The sequence below is a fragment of the Jatropha curcas genome, chromosome 4 (assembly GCF_041381405.1).
Source record: "Jatropha curcas cultivar XTBG-Jc1 chromosome 4, XTBG_Jcur_1.0, whole genome shotgun sequence".
NCBI lineage: Eukaryota > Viridiplantae > Streptophyta > Magnoliopsida > Malpighiales > Euphorbiaceae > Jatropha > Jatropha curcas.
In genome coordinates, this window is record NC_143154.1 from 1,964,530 (window position 1) to 1,983,207 (window position 18,678).

At 33.9% G+C, this 18,678-nt stretch overlaps 4 protein-coding genes across 5 annotated transcripts; all 4 read right to left on the reverse strand.

Annotated features, from left to right (window-relative positions):
• Window positions 1-815: 815 nt before the first annotated feature.
• On the reverse strand, window positions 816-2,077 carry CSDP1 (cold shock domain protein 1). Its single transcript, XM_089720131.1, has one exon. The coding sequence runs from the start codon at window positions 1,878-1,880 to the stop codon at window positions 1,062-1,064; it is 819 nt and encodes a 272-aa protein (XP_089576257.1). The 5' UTR covers window positions 1,881-2,077; the 3' UTR covers window positions 816-1,061.
• A 1,063-nt stretch (window positions 2,078-3,140) lies between these two features.
• Window positions 3,141-5,902, reverse strand: LOC105629056 (ferredoxin--NADP reductase, leaf isozyme, chloroplastic). The gene is made up of 9 exons (XM_012210575.3): window positions 5,638-5,902; window positions 5,301-5,541; window positions 4,870-5,003; window positions 4,479-4,557; window positions 4,215-4,306; window positions 4,045-4,122; window positions 3,859-3,921; window positions 3,524-3,758; window positions 3,141-3,388 (listed from the first exon to the last, which is right to left on the reverse strand). Exons 1-9 carry the CDS (start codon window positions 5,743-5,745, stop codon window positions 3,321-3,323), a joined length of 1,098 nt encoding a protein of 365 aa, XP_012065965.1. The 5' UTR covers window positions 5,746-5,902; the 3' UTR covers window positions 3,141-3,320.
• A 740-nt stretch (window positions 5,903-6,642) lies between these two features.
• On the reverse strand, window positions 6,643-7,493 carry LOC105629389 (NAC domain-containing protein 2). Its single transcript, XM_012210986.3, has 2 exons — window positions 7,068-7,493; window positions 6,643-6,930 (listed from the first exon to the last, which is right to left on the reverse strand). The coding sequence occupies exons 1-2, from the start codon at window positions 7,491-7,493 to the stop codon at window positions 6,643-6,645; spliced, it is 714 nt and encodes a 237-aa protein (XP_012066376.1).
• Window positions 7,494-13,038: 5,545 nt separating this feature from the next.
• On the reverse strand, window positions 13,039-17,736 carry LOC105629380 (uncharacterized). Of its 2 annotated transcripts, XM_037637703.2 has the most exons (7): window positions 17,351-17,736; window positions 15,074-16,963; window positions 14,736-14,872; window positions 14,448-14,652; window positions 13,972-14,203; window positions 13,731-13,884; window positions 13,039-13,354 (listed from the first exon to the last, which is right to left on the reverse strand). In XM_037637703.2, exons 2-7 carry the CDS (start codon window positions 16,875-16,877, stop codon window positions 13,109-13,111), a joined length of 2,778 nt encoding a protein of 925 aa, XP_037493631.1. In that variant the 5' UTR covers window positions 16,878-16,963; window positions 17,351-17,736; the 3' UTR covers window positions 13,039-13,108. The 2 variants fall into 2 exon arrangements, with proteins under 2 accessions (XP_037493631.1, XP_020532782.2); XM_020677123.3 differs by lacking the exon at window positions 17,351-17,736 and having other exon boundaries at window positions 15,074-17,057.
• Window positions 17,737-18,678: the final 942 nt, after the last annotated feature.

Consider the following 18,678-nt stretch of genomic DNA (forward strand, 5'->3'; position numbering starts at 1 on the left):
AAAAAAAAAAATTGTGAAAATGCACAAGGATTTGCAATCCACAAACAAGGGAGTTCATCTAAGAGCAAAATTCACATTAACTGCCAACAATAAATTCAACCCTTCACACTTATACTATCAATTCCGTTCAGTCTCCAAAACTACCATCATTTTACAATACAATACAATATAAACTACAGACTACCATCTACTGTAATTGCAAAATTTAGAGGGAGAATACACTCAGCGTGATACTACTTCCAGGTTACAAAGTGGTAAAATGTGTTGCAGCCATATTCTACATGGCCTATACTTATTGGCAAATCCAAACGAAACATCCTTACCAGCTTGTCTAATCTCTAGAACTAGAAAAGCCGGACTAAACTAAATCAGCACATTCAATTAACTATGAACAACCAGTTGAAAATAAATTACCCAGAATCTCGAAAACATTGAGACAAAGGTTGCCTCCCAGGCTAAAACCCAAAACAATTTGAGGAAAAAGAATGCATACTTGAACATTAGAATACAAAATGCAGGATATGAGCTACAATTCCATATAACATCAGAAGTGAAAGACAGCCATTTTGAAAGATTCTACCAAGTCAAATTCTAATTATTTGGAAGATAAACATATGACCCCTACTTCAGTTACTGCAAAGGTGTATGAATGATAACACAACTGATACAAATGCAAGATATAATTGAAGAACTAATTGCAGACAAAATTTGAATTTCATATAATCAAAACAGCAGATTAATGCAAGAATACAATAGCATCACATGTCCTGAATATTTAGAAATTTATAAGGCAGTGAGAAAGACATGATTGACACTTAACTAAAATGAGAACAGCTCAATTAGAAAATTATCAAACGGTCATTGAAGGACAAAGCCTAATTTTTATCCGAATCACCATATGTATTAGTCAAAACTGGGAAAATTTCCTCTACCAGACGGAGGATTCTTCAACACAATCCTATGTATAGATCGGACCCAAAAAAAAAAAAAAAACGGATAACCAACAAAGGTAAAGATAAAAAAGAGAAATATTTACTATTACTCTTTTTCTCCTCAATCAATCAAGAGTTGTCAGGGCACTCCCTTGCGAAATGCCCTTCTTCCCCACAGTTGAAGCATCCACCACTGCTTCCACCACCACCACCGCCACCGCCACCTCCTCTACTTCCAAACCTGCCACCACCAGTTCCCCTCGCACTAGTACAATCCCTAGCCAAATGCCCAAACCCACCACAGTTATAGCAAGCACCACCACCACCTGGACAACTCCTAGCCAAATGTCCATACCCTCCACATTTAAAGCAAGCACCGTTACTGCTGCTGCTACGGTCCCCGCCTCCAGTAACTCCACCACCATTAGTAGCTCGCGGACAATCCCGAGCAAAATGCCCTGAATTACCGCACTTAAAACAGCCACCATTGTTATTTTCACTACCTCCTCGATTATCACAATCCCTAGCAATATGACCAGGGCTCCCACAATTATAACACCCAGCCCCACCAGCTCCAGCACCTCCACCACTACCACTATAACCACCGCCGTTATTCCTCCTATTCCATGAACCACCAAATCCACCACCGCGCTTGGCTGAACCACCCTCTCCTCTCCTATTATTAGCTTGGATTGGGCCTCCACCAGGAGCAGTAACATTAATGGCTTGATACTTATCGTCTGACAAAGCAACTGTGAATTCAACTGTTTCGTCCTCTGTGAGAGAACGATAACCGCCGTCAGATTTGATAGCAGTGTGATGGACGAACAGATCATCGCCGCCATCATCAGGTTTGATGAACCCAAAGCCTTTCCTATCGCTAAACCTAACCACCTTACCTGTGGATCTAACAGCCGTTTTCTCCTCCGCCGCCATTGATTGAGCCATAGATCGAGAAGAAAAGCCCTAAACACAAGGTTGTGAGCTTTACAGTGAGAGTGAAGCTAGTTCTAGAAACTAGGGTTATCTATATATATAGAGAGAAAAAGGAAAGAGAGAGCAGAAGGGTTAGATCTTTGACCCTAAGACAACCCTAATTGCAAATTAGCCCACCGCCTTTTTGCTTCCTTGTGTTGCTGGGTCTCGGCTAAACATATATTTGCTCGGCAGTGTTCTGTCATGATCTGGTGATCTAAGGTGCATGGTAATGAAATATGGATCGTCCGCCAGCGGGTATTCGAGGATTCACGTTTGGGCTTGTTATTGGGCCTTTTCTTATAAACATGAACTTGTCCAAACGGACCCAGACTTTCTAGTTTTGATGCTTGACAAAGTTGCTAATCATGCGAAAAAACAATATTTGTCTAGCAATTCATGGCATTATTATTATTATTATTATTATTATATATTTTTAACTGTTGGATTGAGAAGGGAATATGTTAAAACTCTTTCCAAAATGCTCATTTCGGAACCCTACAGTGCACCTAGGTGAATCCCACATCGGTTACGCACGAGGAATCTATTCAGTACATAAGAGGGGTGGTCTCTGAACTGGTTAGCGTGCTTTTGGGTGCATGGATCTGTCTCCATGGCTCAAGGGACAAAGCCGTGAGGGTGACCTCGTACGGAAGGGCCCAAAGCGGACAATACTAACCAGGGCGGAGTCATGACATCAATCTTGCGACTAAGTACGTAATTTAATGCACATCAACCATTAGACCAAATCATTTTGAATGTTATTATTATTTCATTCATAAGAGGCTAAAGGTGTATTTCATTCATAAGAGGCTAAAGGTGTCGAAGAATATAGTTAAGCAATACTTCCTCCATCTCATATAAATATACCTATTTTAACTTTCATATAGATTAAAGACAATTAGTTAATATAGTTAAACTATATTTTTTTCTTTTTTTTTTTTTTTCAAAAATACTCCATGTTAATAGTAAATGATGTATATACAATTGAAAATATAGATATACATTAAATACGAGTATATTAACAAATTAAACAATAAATAATCTTTTAAAAAAGAAAATAAGACTAAGTTTTGAGACAAATAAAAAAGGAAAGTGAGCCATATATATAGAACGGAAAGAGAATCTCATTAGTCAACTAAAAGAGAGAAGAGAGAAACCTTGAAATGAACTTCAACTCATATAATGATCTAATAGAAATTGGCTTCATTCATTGTAATTTGTGTAAATCCATTTTCCTTTAGAAGTAAGTAGTTCTATTAAGAGCCATAGTACTACATTCACCTTGTTTATAAAAAAGGGCAAAAATTTTTATTGATAAATTACAGTCACATTACCTATCTACACAATGCATGGAAAATCACATATATCATAATAATCAAAAATAGGAATTTGTACAAGTAATTGTGCACATTAATAGACTTCAACATTCCATTGCTCAGCTTTCTTTAACTGCCTTTTGTATTCCAACCAATCAATGCCTGAAAGTAGAGCAAAAATAAAGTTTAAGACCCTGTTTGGCAAATTCTGTCATCTATTAATTAATTCTATATTTCAAACTAGAAAGGGTTAAGAGGCAAAAATTCATGTAACACCCTGTTTGGTATATTTCTCACCATCTTTAGCTGCCAATGAGACCATTATGTCATCAATTCCCTTTTCCATTCCCTTCAATCCACACATATAGACAAAAGTGTTATCTTTCTTTAGCATTTCCCAGAGTTCTTCTGCATATTGTGCCATGCGAGTTTGGATGTACATCTTTTCTCCTTTCTCATTTGTTTGCTCTCTGCTTACAGCAAAGTCAAGCCTAAAGTTGTCTGGGGCCTTCTCCTTCATTTTTTCGAATTCCTGAACATATATATGGCACAGGAGATTTCTGTTTCACTCTCAATAGTCAAGATACTATTACATTCTATGCATTCGGTTAGTGTTATAGTGTTTGCCTCACCTCCTTATAAAGCAATGAGCTACTTGTGGGGACACCCAAGAAGAGCCATGCCAAACCATTGAACTAAAGAGCATCAAAAGAACCAGGTTAATTTATGCAATGCATGTTCTTTACTGCATTTTATGTCAGCATGAAGGTAAAAAGAAGAAAAAAAGAAAAAAGAAACACGGTGGTTATTTATTTTACCTTGTAGTCCTCATGCTTTTCAAAGAACATCTTCCACAAGAATGATCTGAAAGGAGCAATACCAGTTCCAGTTGCAAGCTGCAGAGATAAAATCCAGTGCAAGAATTAATATATGGGTCATGCTAATCACCACAATGGATAACCTTAATATGATAAGATTTAAAGGTTACCATGATGATTGTGGCATTGGGATCTTTAGGCATAAGCATTTCTTTCCCAACTGGTCCAGTAATCTTTACCTCAGCTCCAGGTTTTAAGTCACCTGAAATGCAAGAATCCAATGTTACATTGTTAGCCGAGGGCTGAGGATCTTAATACAATGTTTGAATCTATTATCAAAAGTTTTTTCCCATTAATCTGATATGCACGAATTATCAAAAACTAAAGCAAATAATTGAAGTAATTTAGTCTAAATAGGCTTGTGTTAGTCTTACACAAGAAATTTGAGCAGACTCCTTTTACAATTTCTCCTTGTTCATTGGTATACACAAGCCGCTTTACACAAAGAGAAACCTGAACAAAGATGATCACTAATATTAGATCATCAATGAATCAAAAACATAAACAAAGAGAAAACAAGTAGTGGAATATATTGAATTTGAAATACATTTGCAAGAATTTGGTTTAGATATACTGAAATTTATAAAATTTAATTCATAAGAGGAAAATACACATTTGCTTCATAACGAAAATGAAAATAAGGACTTCCAAATGAGATCCATAAGATGCCAATTTCACATGAATTTCATAATCATTTCAAGAATAATGGTCAACTGGAAAGGAAATACAGATTCAAGTGTGAATCAAATTAGATAAGGAGCTCACAGTTTTGGAGTCCCCAAAGTCACCAAGAGCACTGCTTGCAATTGAATACAACCTAAGCTTGTGAGGCTTCCCATTCTTATCAATACCATCTGGAATCACCCCAATGGATTGCCCTTCTCTGTAGGGAAGCTCTCCTAAATTAAGCAAACCCAAAAGTGCCACTCAGCTCCAAGATCAAGTTACATATTAATGAATAATCTCAAGATCATTATACAAAAGGGAGAAAGTTTGCCAGATTTCAGAATTATATATTTGTTAACTTCCCAATTTAAAACTTTTACACTAAAATATCAAGAATTAGAACAGTCTAGCTACTGATCAATATACAAATTAAGCAATATCCCATATATAAGTTCACTATTCTAGGACTCCAATCAATGATAATAATAAAAAAGATCTACCAAAAGTGACAAATGATCTAGAATCCATACCCTCAGTGCTAAAAACCATGTGCCAAGTTTCACCAGGAGCATCATCACCAGTGATCTTAGTGTTCAAAAGGCATCTACCAATGTAAGGGTTTTTAGGCTTAAATTTGTTAACAGTCACACCTTCCTCATTTTTCTTTGATTCCTTTTTAACCCGAGCAGGGGCCTCAACCTCAGTAGTGACCTGGGCTCTAATAGAAACCACTCTCCCACCAGTAGAAACATCTCTGTAATAAACAGGGACCTGAATATTAAAAAGAAAAGGAAAAAGAAACCATTTCATGATATCTCCATAAAACACTAAAATGCCATAAATTTATAACTGCATGAACTGTATTACCTTCTTGAAGGTGATTCTTTCTGGAGATATGATAGAGGAGGTTCTTGAAGGGAGAGAAGTGGACTTTGAAGAGGGAAAGGAGACTGCAGCAGTTACTGCAGCTGCCATGGTTGTGATATTAAGAAATTAAAGAAGAAAAGGAGATAAATGGAAGAGGAGAGTGTTTTGTAGAAATGGGTAATGAAGCGCTATTGCAGGACAGAGTTAGAAGAAGTGGTTAGAGGCCAGAGAGGGATGTTTTAGATTATGGATTGAATGGATGAGATTTTAATGGTTGATGTGAGGATAAGTGGGTAATGTAATGTATGACTCACAGGTACCTGCTACTTACATCTCTTTACTTTAGAAAAGAACCAATAGTACCATTATAATTTCTGAAATTATTTTGCATAAAGAAAGAAAAGTATAATCATAAATGTGTTGATCAAAGATCAAAATTTTAAGAAAATATGATATATTCTAAATATAAAAAATTAAATTAAAGATAAATTAATGTTTTTAATTTTCTTATTTCTTCCATGTACGTAGAAACTAAAGAGTGTCTGTGACTTCCAAGTTCTTGTTCTTACCATCCCTTATATATGGTGAAAATTATTTGAGCAAGTATTTAGAAGAATGTAAACAAACGTGTTGAATTCAGAGTAAAATAAAATTATCAGTGTTTTTTGACAGTAAGATTTTCAATAACAGTGCGATTTTCTAAATAGAAAAAATAATTTTTTATTTTTATTTTTGTTAATTATGTGCTTTCTAAAGTAAATTTACCATTAAAGATTTATACTGTGTATAAACTTTTGCAAAAGCTAGCATTCGCAGTAGCAAAGGAGTGAAATTCCTTACAGATCAACAATCTAAACAACTGGTAAAAAAAAAAAAAAAAAAAAAAATCGAAAAACAACGGAAAGACTCACTTTTTAGATTGCAATTATATTTTTCACTCTACGTGGACCATTGAAACATGAGAGGAGATTGCAATTATATAGTTGACAACTAATGAGAAGATCCCTAATCTAGCAGCAATTTTTCCAACTCTTCTTCTGTAATCCAGTCATTATCGGAGATCATATCTAACTGAAGAGGTTCCAACACTTCTTGAGTAGTCCAGAGATTATCAGAGATCGTATCCATAAGCTCGCTGCCATGTTGATGTAATTTGAGATTGAAAGTACCAGAATCAGATTGAAGAGAGGCTTCTTGTTCTTGAGTTACTTTATTGTCTTCTTCATAAAAATGTGACTTGGACCTTAACTCTTTTTCATTCTTTATATGACAAACTACGTACTCATCAAATTGCTGCGCAAAACAAACAAGAATAAATAGATTAGATCATAAATAACAAAACAAGAAATCTGTAACTATAATCAATACCCTAATTCTTCAAACTACTAAAAAAAATTAATAATTAAGAAACAATAATTAAGCAAACTTACGTTTGTTTGGTTGAGTAAGGAAGAATGAAGCCTGAATTCATCCATAAGCCACCTACTATTTAACTCAAAACCTTTCTTAGGCACAAACTTGAATCCTCTTTTAGTGCCAATAATTTGATTTTCCCAACTTATATTCTTTTCTTTTTGAGTTTCTTTCCAAGTGCCTAAACCCGTAATTCTTTGAATCCTCATCCCTTTGCCATGCTTCTTCTTTAACTTAGTAAAAAAGTAAAAGTTTTTTTCTTGACTTGTATCTTGAAACACTTTCATCATTGTTTGATCATTATCATCATAAAGATCAAAATCCTTTATAGGGTTTGAAGGAATTGAAACACCACTAGCTTTATTGAAGAGGTAATAAAGGATTATCTCATTATCAGTAGGTCGAAACCTATAACCTACGGGTAAATTATGAGAGTTTTCCATTTTCTTTTAGCTTGATCTCTAACTACGACAGAAATTCACTTTAACGAATTAAAGAACTTCAAAAAGAAAGCAACGACGAACTTGAAAAAAAGAAAGAAACTGAAGTGTAACGCAGATTGATGAGAGAAAGCAAAGAATGAATTATGCCATGCCAATATGATTATATAGATATAATCTGTTATTTTATAATGACTTGGACCAGTATTCTAACGCGTTTTGGATATGTAATCCTTTTGGTAAAAGGAAAAGGAGGAAAATAGTTGTTTTTTTTTTTTTTTTTTTACTGGGTAATTGGTTATAATACAAGGAAAAGTTTTAGGAAGAAAATTGATTTTATAGATGAGTGAATGGAGCATTGTTGGCGGCTGTGCTTCTGCTTGGTTGGATGATGAGGAAGGTGCGGTCTCTTGCTTGCCTCCATTGGTATTTGAAAGTGGAGCATTATGGTGTAGAAGCGGTTGCCGTCATTCATTCTCAGTCACTTCTCTCTCCGAGGGTTTGGTTTATCTTTGATTTTCTGGTTTCAATGGGTGGCATGAAGAACTGGATATATATTACTTGCCAAAAAAGGGTCCAGAGCCACCAAAAAATTTTTGCTATATACTATATTTTTAATTCGTTGGACCAAATCCGAAATACAAGCTTTCAGATATGAAAGAAATAATACAGTTACTATTGTTGGATATCTCCTTAATTTAAAGTAATTTAGTTAGTAAAAGATAATAAATAATTCTAAGTTCTGTTAATATTTATTTCAGTTATTTTTTTAAAATAAAAAATTATGTATGACAGATTCTGTCACTGCATTACTGAAAGCTAAGATTCTGGTTGTTGTAGAGAGAGAGAGATGAGATTGAGTTCATAACTAAGGCTGTAAGGCAAACGTTGACCTTGTTGAAGAGGTTTTGACTAAGAAAATCTGGAAAAAACATTGTTGACTAAGTCAATCGTTGTTCATTGGTGAAGAAAATCTTTGAGAGGAAACATGGAGATTAGAGAGAAAAAGTTGTGGAGGGTGAGTGAGAAGGGTAGAAGAGAGAGGAGAGAAAAAAAAATTAAAAATTATGATGAGAAATTTTTAAAATAATTATTAATTAATTAATTAATTCCACAATAGCAAATTAACAGTTGTTTATCCGACAACCGGTAAAGATAATTAAGAAATGAGAGACATGGGAAAATAAGCTAGGTTATAATATAAAGAAAAGCTTTTGGAGAAAAATTGATATTTAGCGTTTCAGCAATAGCGTTTAAAGTAACGTTTAATGTTTTGACTAGTCTAAATTTCGGTAACTTGATATACAGAATAACTTTTAGAGGTTTATAAAGTTTTTTTTAAAATGTTATCTTAACTAATGTTTAGCATTTCACTCTTTTTATTAAATTTTTTTACAACATTATCCTTATATTTATCTTTAATTAATATAAAATTCTTCTGTTATCACATGACGTGTTTTATTATATTTATTTTTAACTTATTTATATTTGATAGTAAAAGAAAAAAACATTATTTGTATATTTATATTTAAACTCAAACAAATATTATAAATTAAAATAATTGATACCTTAAAATATTAAAAATTTTCCATTTTATTTATATAATAGTGAACTTTTAAATTTTTGCTCCCTTAAATTTTGAAAAGTTAGATATAGTAATTTTTTTTTATAACGAATTTAACTGAAAATTTTAGGTGAATATTTCAATATCCTTTTTTGTTATTTTAAATTTATTAACCAATCAAACAGCTGTTTTTATTAAACACTTTTATTTTTCAACCACTATTTAAACAGTTAACAGTTAGTCACTAACATCTATTAGCTAACAGCTACTAAAACAACTAACAACTACTATTAAATCGCTAATAACTACTGGAACAGCTAGTATTATCGAATATACCCTTTATAGTTTGAAACGACGGTTTTTGAACTTTATATTGCACAAAATAAATTTAAATGATAATTATTAGTCTTTTTTTCCGAAATAAGGAAAAATGAAGAATGAGAAGTACGCTTTTAATCCTTCAGTTTTTTTTACTTCAGTTCTACTCGTCCCAGGTCTGTCAATGCTGATGGAGATTAGAGAAGATAAAATTGAATAAATTGGATAGTTTTTCATAAAAAGCAGAAAAATGATAATTTGGTTGTACGTAGCTTTCTGAAAAGTTGTGTTATAGTCTTAAACTTCATCAACAACAAAAGGGTAAAGATCAGAAAAATAGAAAAATTACTGAAGTAATGAGCAAGTTAAATAATCTATTACACCTGCAAATTATTTAACCAAATTATGTTTTGCATGTATATTTTGAGTTAATTATAAATTTAGTGTTTGGATTCTCTAAAATTTTTTATTCTGGTGTCTCAACGGAAAACGTTTACGACCAAGCTTTTGAACTTTAAAAAAAATTTCAATCAGGTATCTCTATCTTACGTGGCATACCGGAAGTACAAATAGCACGTGTGGCCCATTAACTATTCAAACATAAGCAGTATAGGATGACAGTTAGATTGCCACGTCAGATTTACATGTACAAATGTGATTGGACCAACAAAAAAAGTCCAAACAAGTCGCTAAAAAAGGATGTTTACAGAAATTTGAAATTTTTTGTCATTATAAATAATATTGGAAACTTAAAAGAAAATATATAAAAAACCTAAAAAAATACCAAAAATTTTCGATGCTCCATTACACAGATGACAATCACCTCTTTGGGCCCAAAGCTTTCTTAAATATAACTTGCAAAAGGTATGACCCCGGAGGATAAATGTTGCACCTTTATGTTTAACCATGCACACGCAGCAAGTCTATTGCTCAATTCCATTGCCACTGTCCATTTCATTGGCGAAATACATAGATTGATCCCTGAATTTTGACAAATTAATTTTACGGTACTCTCAACTTTATAAAAGACTAATTATGCACCTAAAGTAAAATATTTCACACCAATTAAACATTTTCCCACACATTATCACACTTATAACCGTGCATATATTACAAAGAAACTGACTAAGATAAGTAAACGAAAATGAGACTCACTTTTTTTTTATACATCAGCAATTTTAAAAAATAAAAAATAACATCCTTTATAAAACCCTTTGTGGGTTCCCATTATCTTCTCATACACACTGAACCCATCCAAAAGCCCCCTCTCTCTCCCCTTCTTTTTCTCCGTTTCTAAAACAACAATCCCGTTATGCAAAAATAGAGCATTTTTCTAAAAAATAATGCATTTTCTCCCTCTCTCTCTCTCTCATCAGCTCCAGTTTGCCTTAACCTGCAATCCGATCCCAGAAGAGAAGCCATCTCTCAGTCCTCCACTCCTCATTTCCTGCTGTTGTCAACCAAATGGTTCGCGAGTTATGTCGCCTTGTCTCGAATTCAAATCCTGCAGTTATTTTGAATATCTGAAATGCTATAAATGAAAAGCTTTTTCAAGCATATAATATTTGAAATGGATTTAATTTGTTAGTGAGAAAGCTATCTTCTTTTATTTTTAACTTGATAAATAATTGTTGTTAATATTTTCAAATTTAAAATTTGATAAATGTTTGTTGTTTATTTGGATGCTTATATATGGGCAAGCAAACGCCAAAAAACTATTAATTAATTTATTTATTTTGATGCAATCATGAAATGCATACTCAAATCTATAATTTTTTTTTGAGGAATTATTCTGAAAAAGAAAAGAAAGATAGAAACTTGGGAAAGGTCGACGTTTAGAGTCCTCCTTGGTAAAGTTCATGTTTCCTATCCTCTCTTTACTTTCTAATTTGCACACAATTATACATCATGTCGAAGCATATTACATTACATACTTGGCTTCATGTGGCCCACCAAAATTAAAGACATTTCATTGAAAATTTTTTTGATTTCAAAACACTTAATTATAAACGTTTTCCGTTGAGACACTGAAATAGAAAATTTTGAAGAATTGATACACTAAATTTATAATTAAGCCGTATATTTATCGCATGATCATCGTGTATATATACTTATATGTCGTGGTTCTTTGCATAGATTCTTATCTAGAGGTTCATTATTTACGCATTTCATATTTGCTTTCCATAGAAAATTAGATAAATAGCAGCTTTCTTACCATTATATAGTACAATGATTATATATTCATTAACTCCAATCTACTGAAAAACCAATCACCTCTGGACTGATAAAGCTCATTAAATAGTATTCTCAAAGTGCTCGTCAACAGTCTCAAATACAAAATGATTAAGCAAATTCAATTACTTAGGAGCAGCCTCTTGATCTTTAGTCCTTCCTTCTCGAAGCAATTTCAACAATAGTACAACTCTGCCTTCACTTATGATCAACTTATTGATAGCAACTATAGCCTATAGAAGTTAAGAAAGTGCATAAACTTTCGACTTTTGGTAATTTGGTAAAACAAATATGTGTAAGATTAGTGTTGTAAGATCTGAAATAGAACTTCTTAATTGGTACGTTGATCTAAAATTATCAGCGGTGATTTTTACTAGCATATGTGGTTTTTCGTAAAGAATTCTGAATCACATAAGCTTTGCTTGGATGACTGTTCTAGAATTGCAAGTGCATTAACCTCGACAAGCCCATCCTCCCCCTCCTATACATGAAGAGAAACAATCTGAAAAAGTGAAAACCTCAATTTATAATGTTCACTGAACATTATGTTTTTAACTAAAAATATAATTTTTTTTTTTGTTCATTAATGTATCAGTATTAGAATATGAAATAAATATTATTTTTGAAATTAAAATTTTTGTATAATCCACAAACTCTAATGTAGTAATATTAATTAAAATTATTTCTGAAATTACCAAGTTAAAAATTATAATTTCAATTATATCCTTGAAAAGAAAATTTATGATGGGCTATTCAACTCATGTAGCATGGAGGTACTATCTATCTATTAATAAATCTATAAACATATATAAAAACAGAGTCCTAAAATTTGAGGTATGAGTATGCATAGCTACATAAAATGTTAGCCTAATTGGAATAAGTCATTGGAATAATACTACATGAGAACCTCTGTGTACATTCACTTTTAGAGAAATAATGTGAATTTGAAACAAATTACAAATTTGATGTTTGTAGGGGAAAGCACTGTTGCAATCAATCTATTATTGAAATTGAAAATAGTCAATTTTCCAGTAAAAAAAAAAAAAAGAAGAGGAAGTACTTTAAATTCTGCATCGAACCTTAGAAAATAATAATGTAAAAAGAAAAATCTCTGTACTTTCACTTTTAGGGAGGTTATGTGAATTTGAAACAATTTACAAATTTGATGTCTGTAAGGGAAAGCAATCAGTTGCACTGAATCTGCCATTACAATTGAAAAGAGCCACCTTTTCAATAAAAAGAGAGAGAGAAAAAAAAAAAAAGATCCCATGTACACACCCTTTCTTTAGTCTTATAAATTCTATACAAAGTTCAAACACAATGAACACCAACTTCACAATCTTTGTATTCATCCTCATTAAGAGTAGCAAAAAAGCTCCAGCAGGGACATCCATTTCACATCACATATAAAAACAATAAAACTAATGAAGAACATTGAAAAACTAATGAAGAATGCTATAATAATAGATGAAATAAACTCCAAAAGCAAATCCCAAATTTGAAATTATAGGTAAAAGGAAGATGATACATTGTCAGCAATATCTTTAACAGTTATTTTACCTTGAAGCACACTCACTACATTTGACATCGCAGGCCTATTAGAAGGCAACCGATCAATGCACAACATTGCCAATTTGATGATGGTGATGGCTTGTTCTAGTGTTCTTGATGATACTTTCCATAATCGATACTCCTTTAATATTTCATCGACTAGTTCCTCGTAGTTTTTTTGCTTGTGACATTCAAAAGCCTGTAAATGCATTACCTTGTAACTGAGGGATATATATACACACACACACTCTTAATTTTCATGAAAATGGTAGTCTTGCTAGCCGTTGTTTTTGGGTTTATTTCACAAATATACATAATAAAAGAAAAATCTATTACATTTGTCACTTAATGTTTTGAACCATAAAAACAAAGGAAAACATTTTTATTTTTATTTTTATTTCGTTAACTCATTCAAGATACAAATCTTTATAATAAAAAATTAAAATTAAAATCAGATGATATCAAACCATTATATTTGAGTTGGTGAGTTCCAGTCTCTTTATTCACAATACTCTCACCTTCTTATAATATAAATAAACAAATAAATTAGTAAAAAAGAAGTATGCATTTATTACCTTGTCTAAAAGATAAATACTATTACCACGATCGCCCAAATTTGTGTCCATCTTTATCCCACTAAGGATTTCAAGGAGCAGAATACCAAAACTATACACATCAGATTTCACTGTTACTTCTTTTCCAACAGCATACTCAGGTGCCATGTACCTTCTGCAGGCAACAATGCAAATTATTTTATTTTTTTGTTGATCAACTAATTCATGAAAGTGAAGAAATTTTTGTTGTCTCAGTACTCACAGTGTCCTTCCTGCTCTAATGAACGTGAATGGATCATTCTCCTCATACAGATTTGCCAATCCAAAGTCTGAGATTTTAGCATTATAATCTCTATAAAGCAGAATATTACTGGCGTTGATACTTCTGTGGATTATGGGGGGCTCCTGGTTATGTATATATTCTAAACCTTGGGCTATTTGTTGGCAAATACGGTATCTAATTTCCCAATTAAGCGGCAGTGAAAAATGAGGACCTGCATAGAGATCATTAATTAATTATAGAATGGATATGAGATAGATGTAAGTGTTAGATAAAAAGGGTTAACTACAAAAACCCGTCAAAATTTTCACCACATACATTTTTTGCAAAAAAATATTAGTGATGATTGGTTCTCAAAATTTGTTTATGACCCTGCACTTTGATCCTAACTAATTAAATCATCAAACAAAAAAATGAATTTCAAAGAATAGTGAGCTTATTGGATAAAAGAAGGTTACCGAATAAAGCTTGCTCAAGGGATCCTTTATCCATATATTCATAAATTAGCAAATGCAAACCTCTCTTTGAATAAGAACCCAGTAATTTAACAAGATTCTGATTTTCCAAATTAGACAATGCAAGAACCTCTGCTCTTATTCCTGCAGCTTTCTTTGATTGAGGAAAAAGCTTCTTCACTGCTACGGTCAGATTTGGCAGTTCAGCCTGTAGCCATAAGTAATGGAAGGAATAATTATTATATGCACATGACCAATTAATGCCAAAGAAAGAGCAAGCCAAAGTTCCACCTTGTAGACTATCCCAAAATGACCATCCTTGCCAACCTTCATTTTTGGGCTGAACTTTTGAGTGGCATTAATTATCTCTGTGATATTATACCGTGCTACAATCTCTGCAGGTGTTTCTGTATATTCCTGTTGCTCCACTAGAAAATGAAAACAACAACAACAACAACAACAAGAGATAGTCATTAATAAATTGAGACAAAAGCTGAACTTTGTGCTCCACTGGAATGGCTAGGCTAATTACACCACCGGAAGCTGCTGTATGTGAATCGTGATATATATGGTGCATTTTCTAAATATGACTCAAAACATATCGTTGCATCAATAAGATGCTCTCAAACCTCTAGAGAATTGAAAATGCTCTAATTTAGCTCTGGCCTCTGGTAGCAATGAGTCAAATGTTTCATCTTGAGTAACAAATGATTGCTTTGAAGCCCATTCTAGCACTTTGAGCACTTCGTGCTGCACAAGCTCTTCGCTGTTCGGGACGTGCAAAGTAATGTAGCACAATAGAAGCAATGCTGAGTGTTGAACAATTTGGTCTTTGAAAACGATGAGCGAAATTAGGTTCTTTGCTCCTCCAGCTTGTATAATTTTCTTGGAATGATCATGATGGAGATTGTTTTCTTTGCAGGCAAACTTTGCAAGGGTGATTAAGGCCTCCTTTAGAACCTCAACATCTATAATATCATCTAGAAGATTAACCAATGGAGTGATTATCCTTGCTTCCGCAACTCGAAATGTTTTTGCCAAATTCCCAATACTCTTGATGCATGGGATTAGAAGGTCTAAATCTTGATCTTCTCTTTGAAGAATTTTCACGAGTTGATCAACAACAATTTTGCAAACAGGTGAACTGTGTCTGAATGTGGTTCTTCTTAGATCACTATCTTCCTCTACTATGGCAGTGATCTCCATCAATGCGGTCGCAGAATGGTATTGAACATCCTTATTTCCTTCGTCTAAGAGAACTATAAAAGACATTAGAGCTCTTGAGTCAATGATGGTGCGGCATATAGAAGGATTGCCCTTGAGGAGGTTACAAAGAGCTCTGGCGGCCATAACTTTCATATTGGCCTTAGTCTCAGGGTCTTCATTTTCAACTTTGATTTCTCCACCTTTAAAGCTTGTACCAGAGAGTGAAACATTCTGTTGCTGAGGTTCCCTGGGCTTGTCATCATAGTATTCCTCAATTGCCTTACTTGTAATCAAATGATTCCTTGCCATTACAATTGCAAGAACTGATGTGGCTTTGTTTATAACAATAGCATTTGGAACGTGTTCTTGAACTACTCCAGATGCAAGATGGTTGATTAGCAGGCGAACTATATTACTCTGGCCAAAAATACCTTGGCATGTCGGGTATTTAGCCGCAAGATTTGATATAGTCCAGGACACCTCAGTTTGAACTTTCATAGAACCTTCTTTGAGGATTTTCACAAACACCAAACAGGCACCAGCATCGATAATGCGTTGAACGCTTTTTGAGTCAAAGCCTAGAGTCCCAATTACTTTTGCAGCTATGACTTGTGCTTCTATCCTACCTTCTTTCAGCAACTTCAACAATGGAACAACCCCTCCTTCCTGTATGATCAACTTTTTATTCAAATCACAATCTTGTGAAAGCGAAAGGAGCTCATTTGCAGCCTCATGCTTACCATCTATTGAACCATTATATAGTGCACCAATATATGCCCATATCCGAGCAAGGAGTGGGTCATTAGAGGCAATTGGAGGGACAGATAATTCTATACCTAGATGATCATCGCTGGAAAATAATAAGCGATGGAGCCAAGAAACATCTCTTACAGAAAACTGCAATTGGCATGACACTAATCTGAATTCAGAAGCAGAGACGATTGTTAGGATACGCTTCATGAGGCTATTATTGCAGAATTTCAGCACAAGAGAAAGGGCCCTTTGGAGTACCCGTTCAGTCTCGTCAATGATTATACGCACTGGACGCTCATAGAATTTAGAGGATGCTTGAGCCACCATTTCGCGAAGAATTGCTGCGAGCTTACGAGTGTTGGACTTGATCTCATAGCACTCATCCTTGAAGACCCTTACACCCTTTGTAGATACTATAACTTCTTCAGCTAATTTGATTGATTTTGCCACTATTTGTTTCATGGTGGCTGCCATAGATGAGCTGCTACGCCAGATTAAACAAGATTGAGAGGGGGAGGTCGATTGGCAGACTTATGAAGCCGTCGAATAAAATAAAGTTCCTGCCAAAATTGACTTAGCCCGTGGAATGTGGTGCCCATGTTCTAACCAAATTGAAGATTGAAAATAAAATTTAAAAATAAAATGTAACATTTGAATATTTATTTTAAAAAATTAATTTAATAGTCTCTTCATTTTAACTCTCTTTCCACTTATTTAATCCTTTATCAATAAAAAAAACATGAAATAATTATTCTTCGGATAACTATTTATTTTGTCCTAATTTTATCAAAATTAGTCCCCAAGATCAATAATTCACAGTAGAAAGCTGAAACTTACAGAAGTGGAAAATGATGTATTGAGAGAAATGGTCTCTTAACCATTATATTTACGAAGACATGAACTTTCTGAAGTTGGGAATTTAGAAAGAAAGAAGTGGAATTTCTTACCCAACAAGTAGCCAATTGCTGCTTTAAAAAGATTCCCTTGGCCTTGGTTAATAGTGAGGTTATTTTTTCACTCTGAATCATATAAGCTTTGCTTGGGTGGCTCATCCTCCTCTGCTAAAACTAAGACACTGTTCCATCGAACTTTTCAGTTTTCACCGAACATGTTACTTATGTAATTAACCAAATTCAAGTCACCAACTACTAGCAAATATTGAAATTACCCCAGCTACCGCAGCTTGCACTTCCAAAAAACCTTCGAGTATTTCGCAAACAATTTACAAACACCAGTTTTGAGCACCCGTTGTACGCTCTGCGAGTCATAACATATCGCACCAATTGCTATTGTGTCAATCATTTGACTCTCCTTGTTCCCTTCTTTGAGCAATTTCAACAAAGGGCCAACCTCTCCCTCCTCGAGAATATCTTCCCATAGCGATAGTTGTCTCTGGCCAGCATAAGAAGAGAGGCCGCAGCATCAGATCTATCCTCCATCGATCCAGTATTAAGCACAGCAATTTGTTCCCATATAAGACAAAGAATTGGATCACTAGAAGCAATCGATGGCAATCCCAAGTACTCAAAGTTATCATCATCAGGCAATGATAATTGAAGAAGCCAAGTGATATCTGCAATAGAATTTTCCAAACAGGAACAAGTTTTTCTAAAGTCAGTAGTAGAGACTAACGCGAATGTGCATTTGATACGAGCTTTAGATCTGCATTTGAGCACAAGAGACAGAGCCTTCTCGAGGACTTGTTGAGAATCATCAATGATTCGATGTGTTGGACGGTGGTAGAATTGAGAGGCAGCATGATCCACCATCCGAAGAAGGAGTGACGCCAACTTCTCAGTCTTGAACTTGATATGGTTGCATTCTTCCTTGAAGAAAGTTGCTTCATTTGCAGATCTAATAACCTGTTCTGCTAATAATATTTGCTTTGATAATATGTCCTTGGTTGTGTCTTCCATGGATGATATACTAAGTTAGAGATAGAGAGAGTGATTAATTAGTAGACTACATGTTATCCTTGAGTTTATCAGCATCTACTTGCAATTTGCAATATCGTTTCAGCCAAAGCGGTTTCTTTGAAAGAAAAAACTAGATTTTTTATTAGTTATTTATTTATTTCTGAGGCAAGAGTTATTATATAAGATATTTTTACGCAACCCCAATTAAATACTATTATGCTCAACTTGGAGCCGTTTTCTCTCGTTCTCTCGCGACGAGCTTCCAAAATCCCTTGCTCATGTGACAACTGACAAGTTTCCCCTTTTTTCATCTCTTTATTTTCAGCCCTGATTTGAGATTTCTTTTGTTCTTTTCTTTG

Coding starts and splice junctions, on each gene's coding strand:
- LOC105629056 (XM_012210575.3), bottom strand. CDS start 5,745: ATGGCAGCTGCAGTAACTGCTGCAGTCTCCTTTCCCTCTTCAAAGTCC. Junction 4,558..4,869: donor ACTTTGGGGACTCCAAAACT/GTGAGCTCCTTA, acceptor ATCTTTGTTCAG/GTTTCTCTTTGTGTAAAGCG. Junction 3,759..3,858: donor GCTCATTGCTTTATAAGGAG/GTGAGGCAAACA, acceptor ATATATGTTCAG/GAATTCGAAAAAATGAAGGA.
- LOC105629380 (XM_037637703.2), bottom strand. CDS start 16,877: ATGGCAGCCACCATGAAACAAATAGTGGCAAAATCAATCAAATTAGCT. Junction 14,873..15,073: donor GCATTTTCAATTCTCTAGAG/GTTTGAGAGCAT, acceptor TTCATTTTCTAG/TGGAGCAACAGGAATATACA. Junction 13,355..13,730: donor GTATTTATCTTTTAGACAAG/GTAATAAATGCA, acceptor ATGCATTTACAG/GCTTTTGAATGTCACAAGCA.
- LOC105629389 (XM_012210986.3), bottom strand. CDS start 7,493: ATGGAAAACTCTCATAATTTACCCGTAGGTTATAGGTTTCGACCTACT. Junction 6,931..7,067: donor CCTTACTCAACCAAACAAAC/GTAAGTTTGCTT, acceptor TGTTTTGCGCAG/CAATTTGATGAGTACGTAGT.
- CSDP1 (XM_089720131.1), bottom strand. CDS start 1,880: ATGGCTCAATCAATGGCGGCGGAGGAGAAAACGGCTGTTAGATCCACA.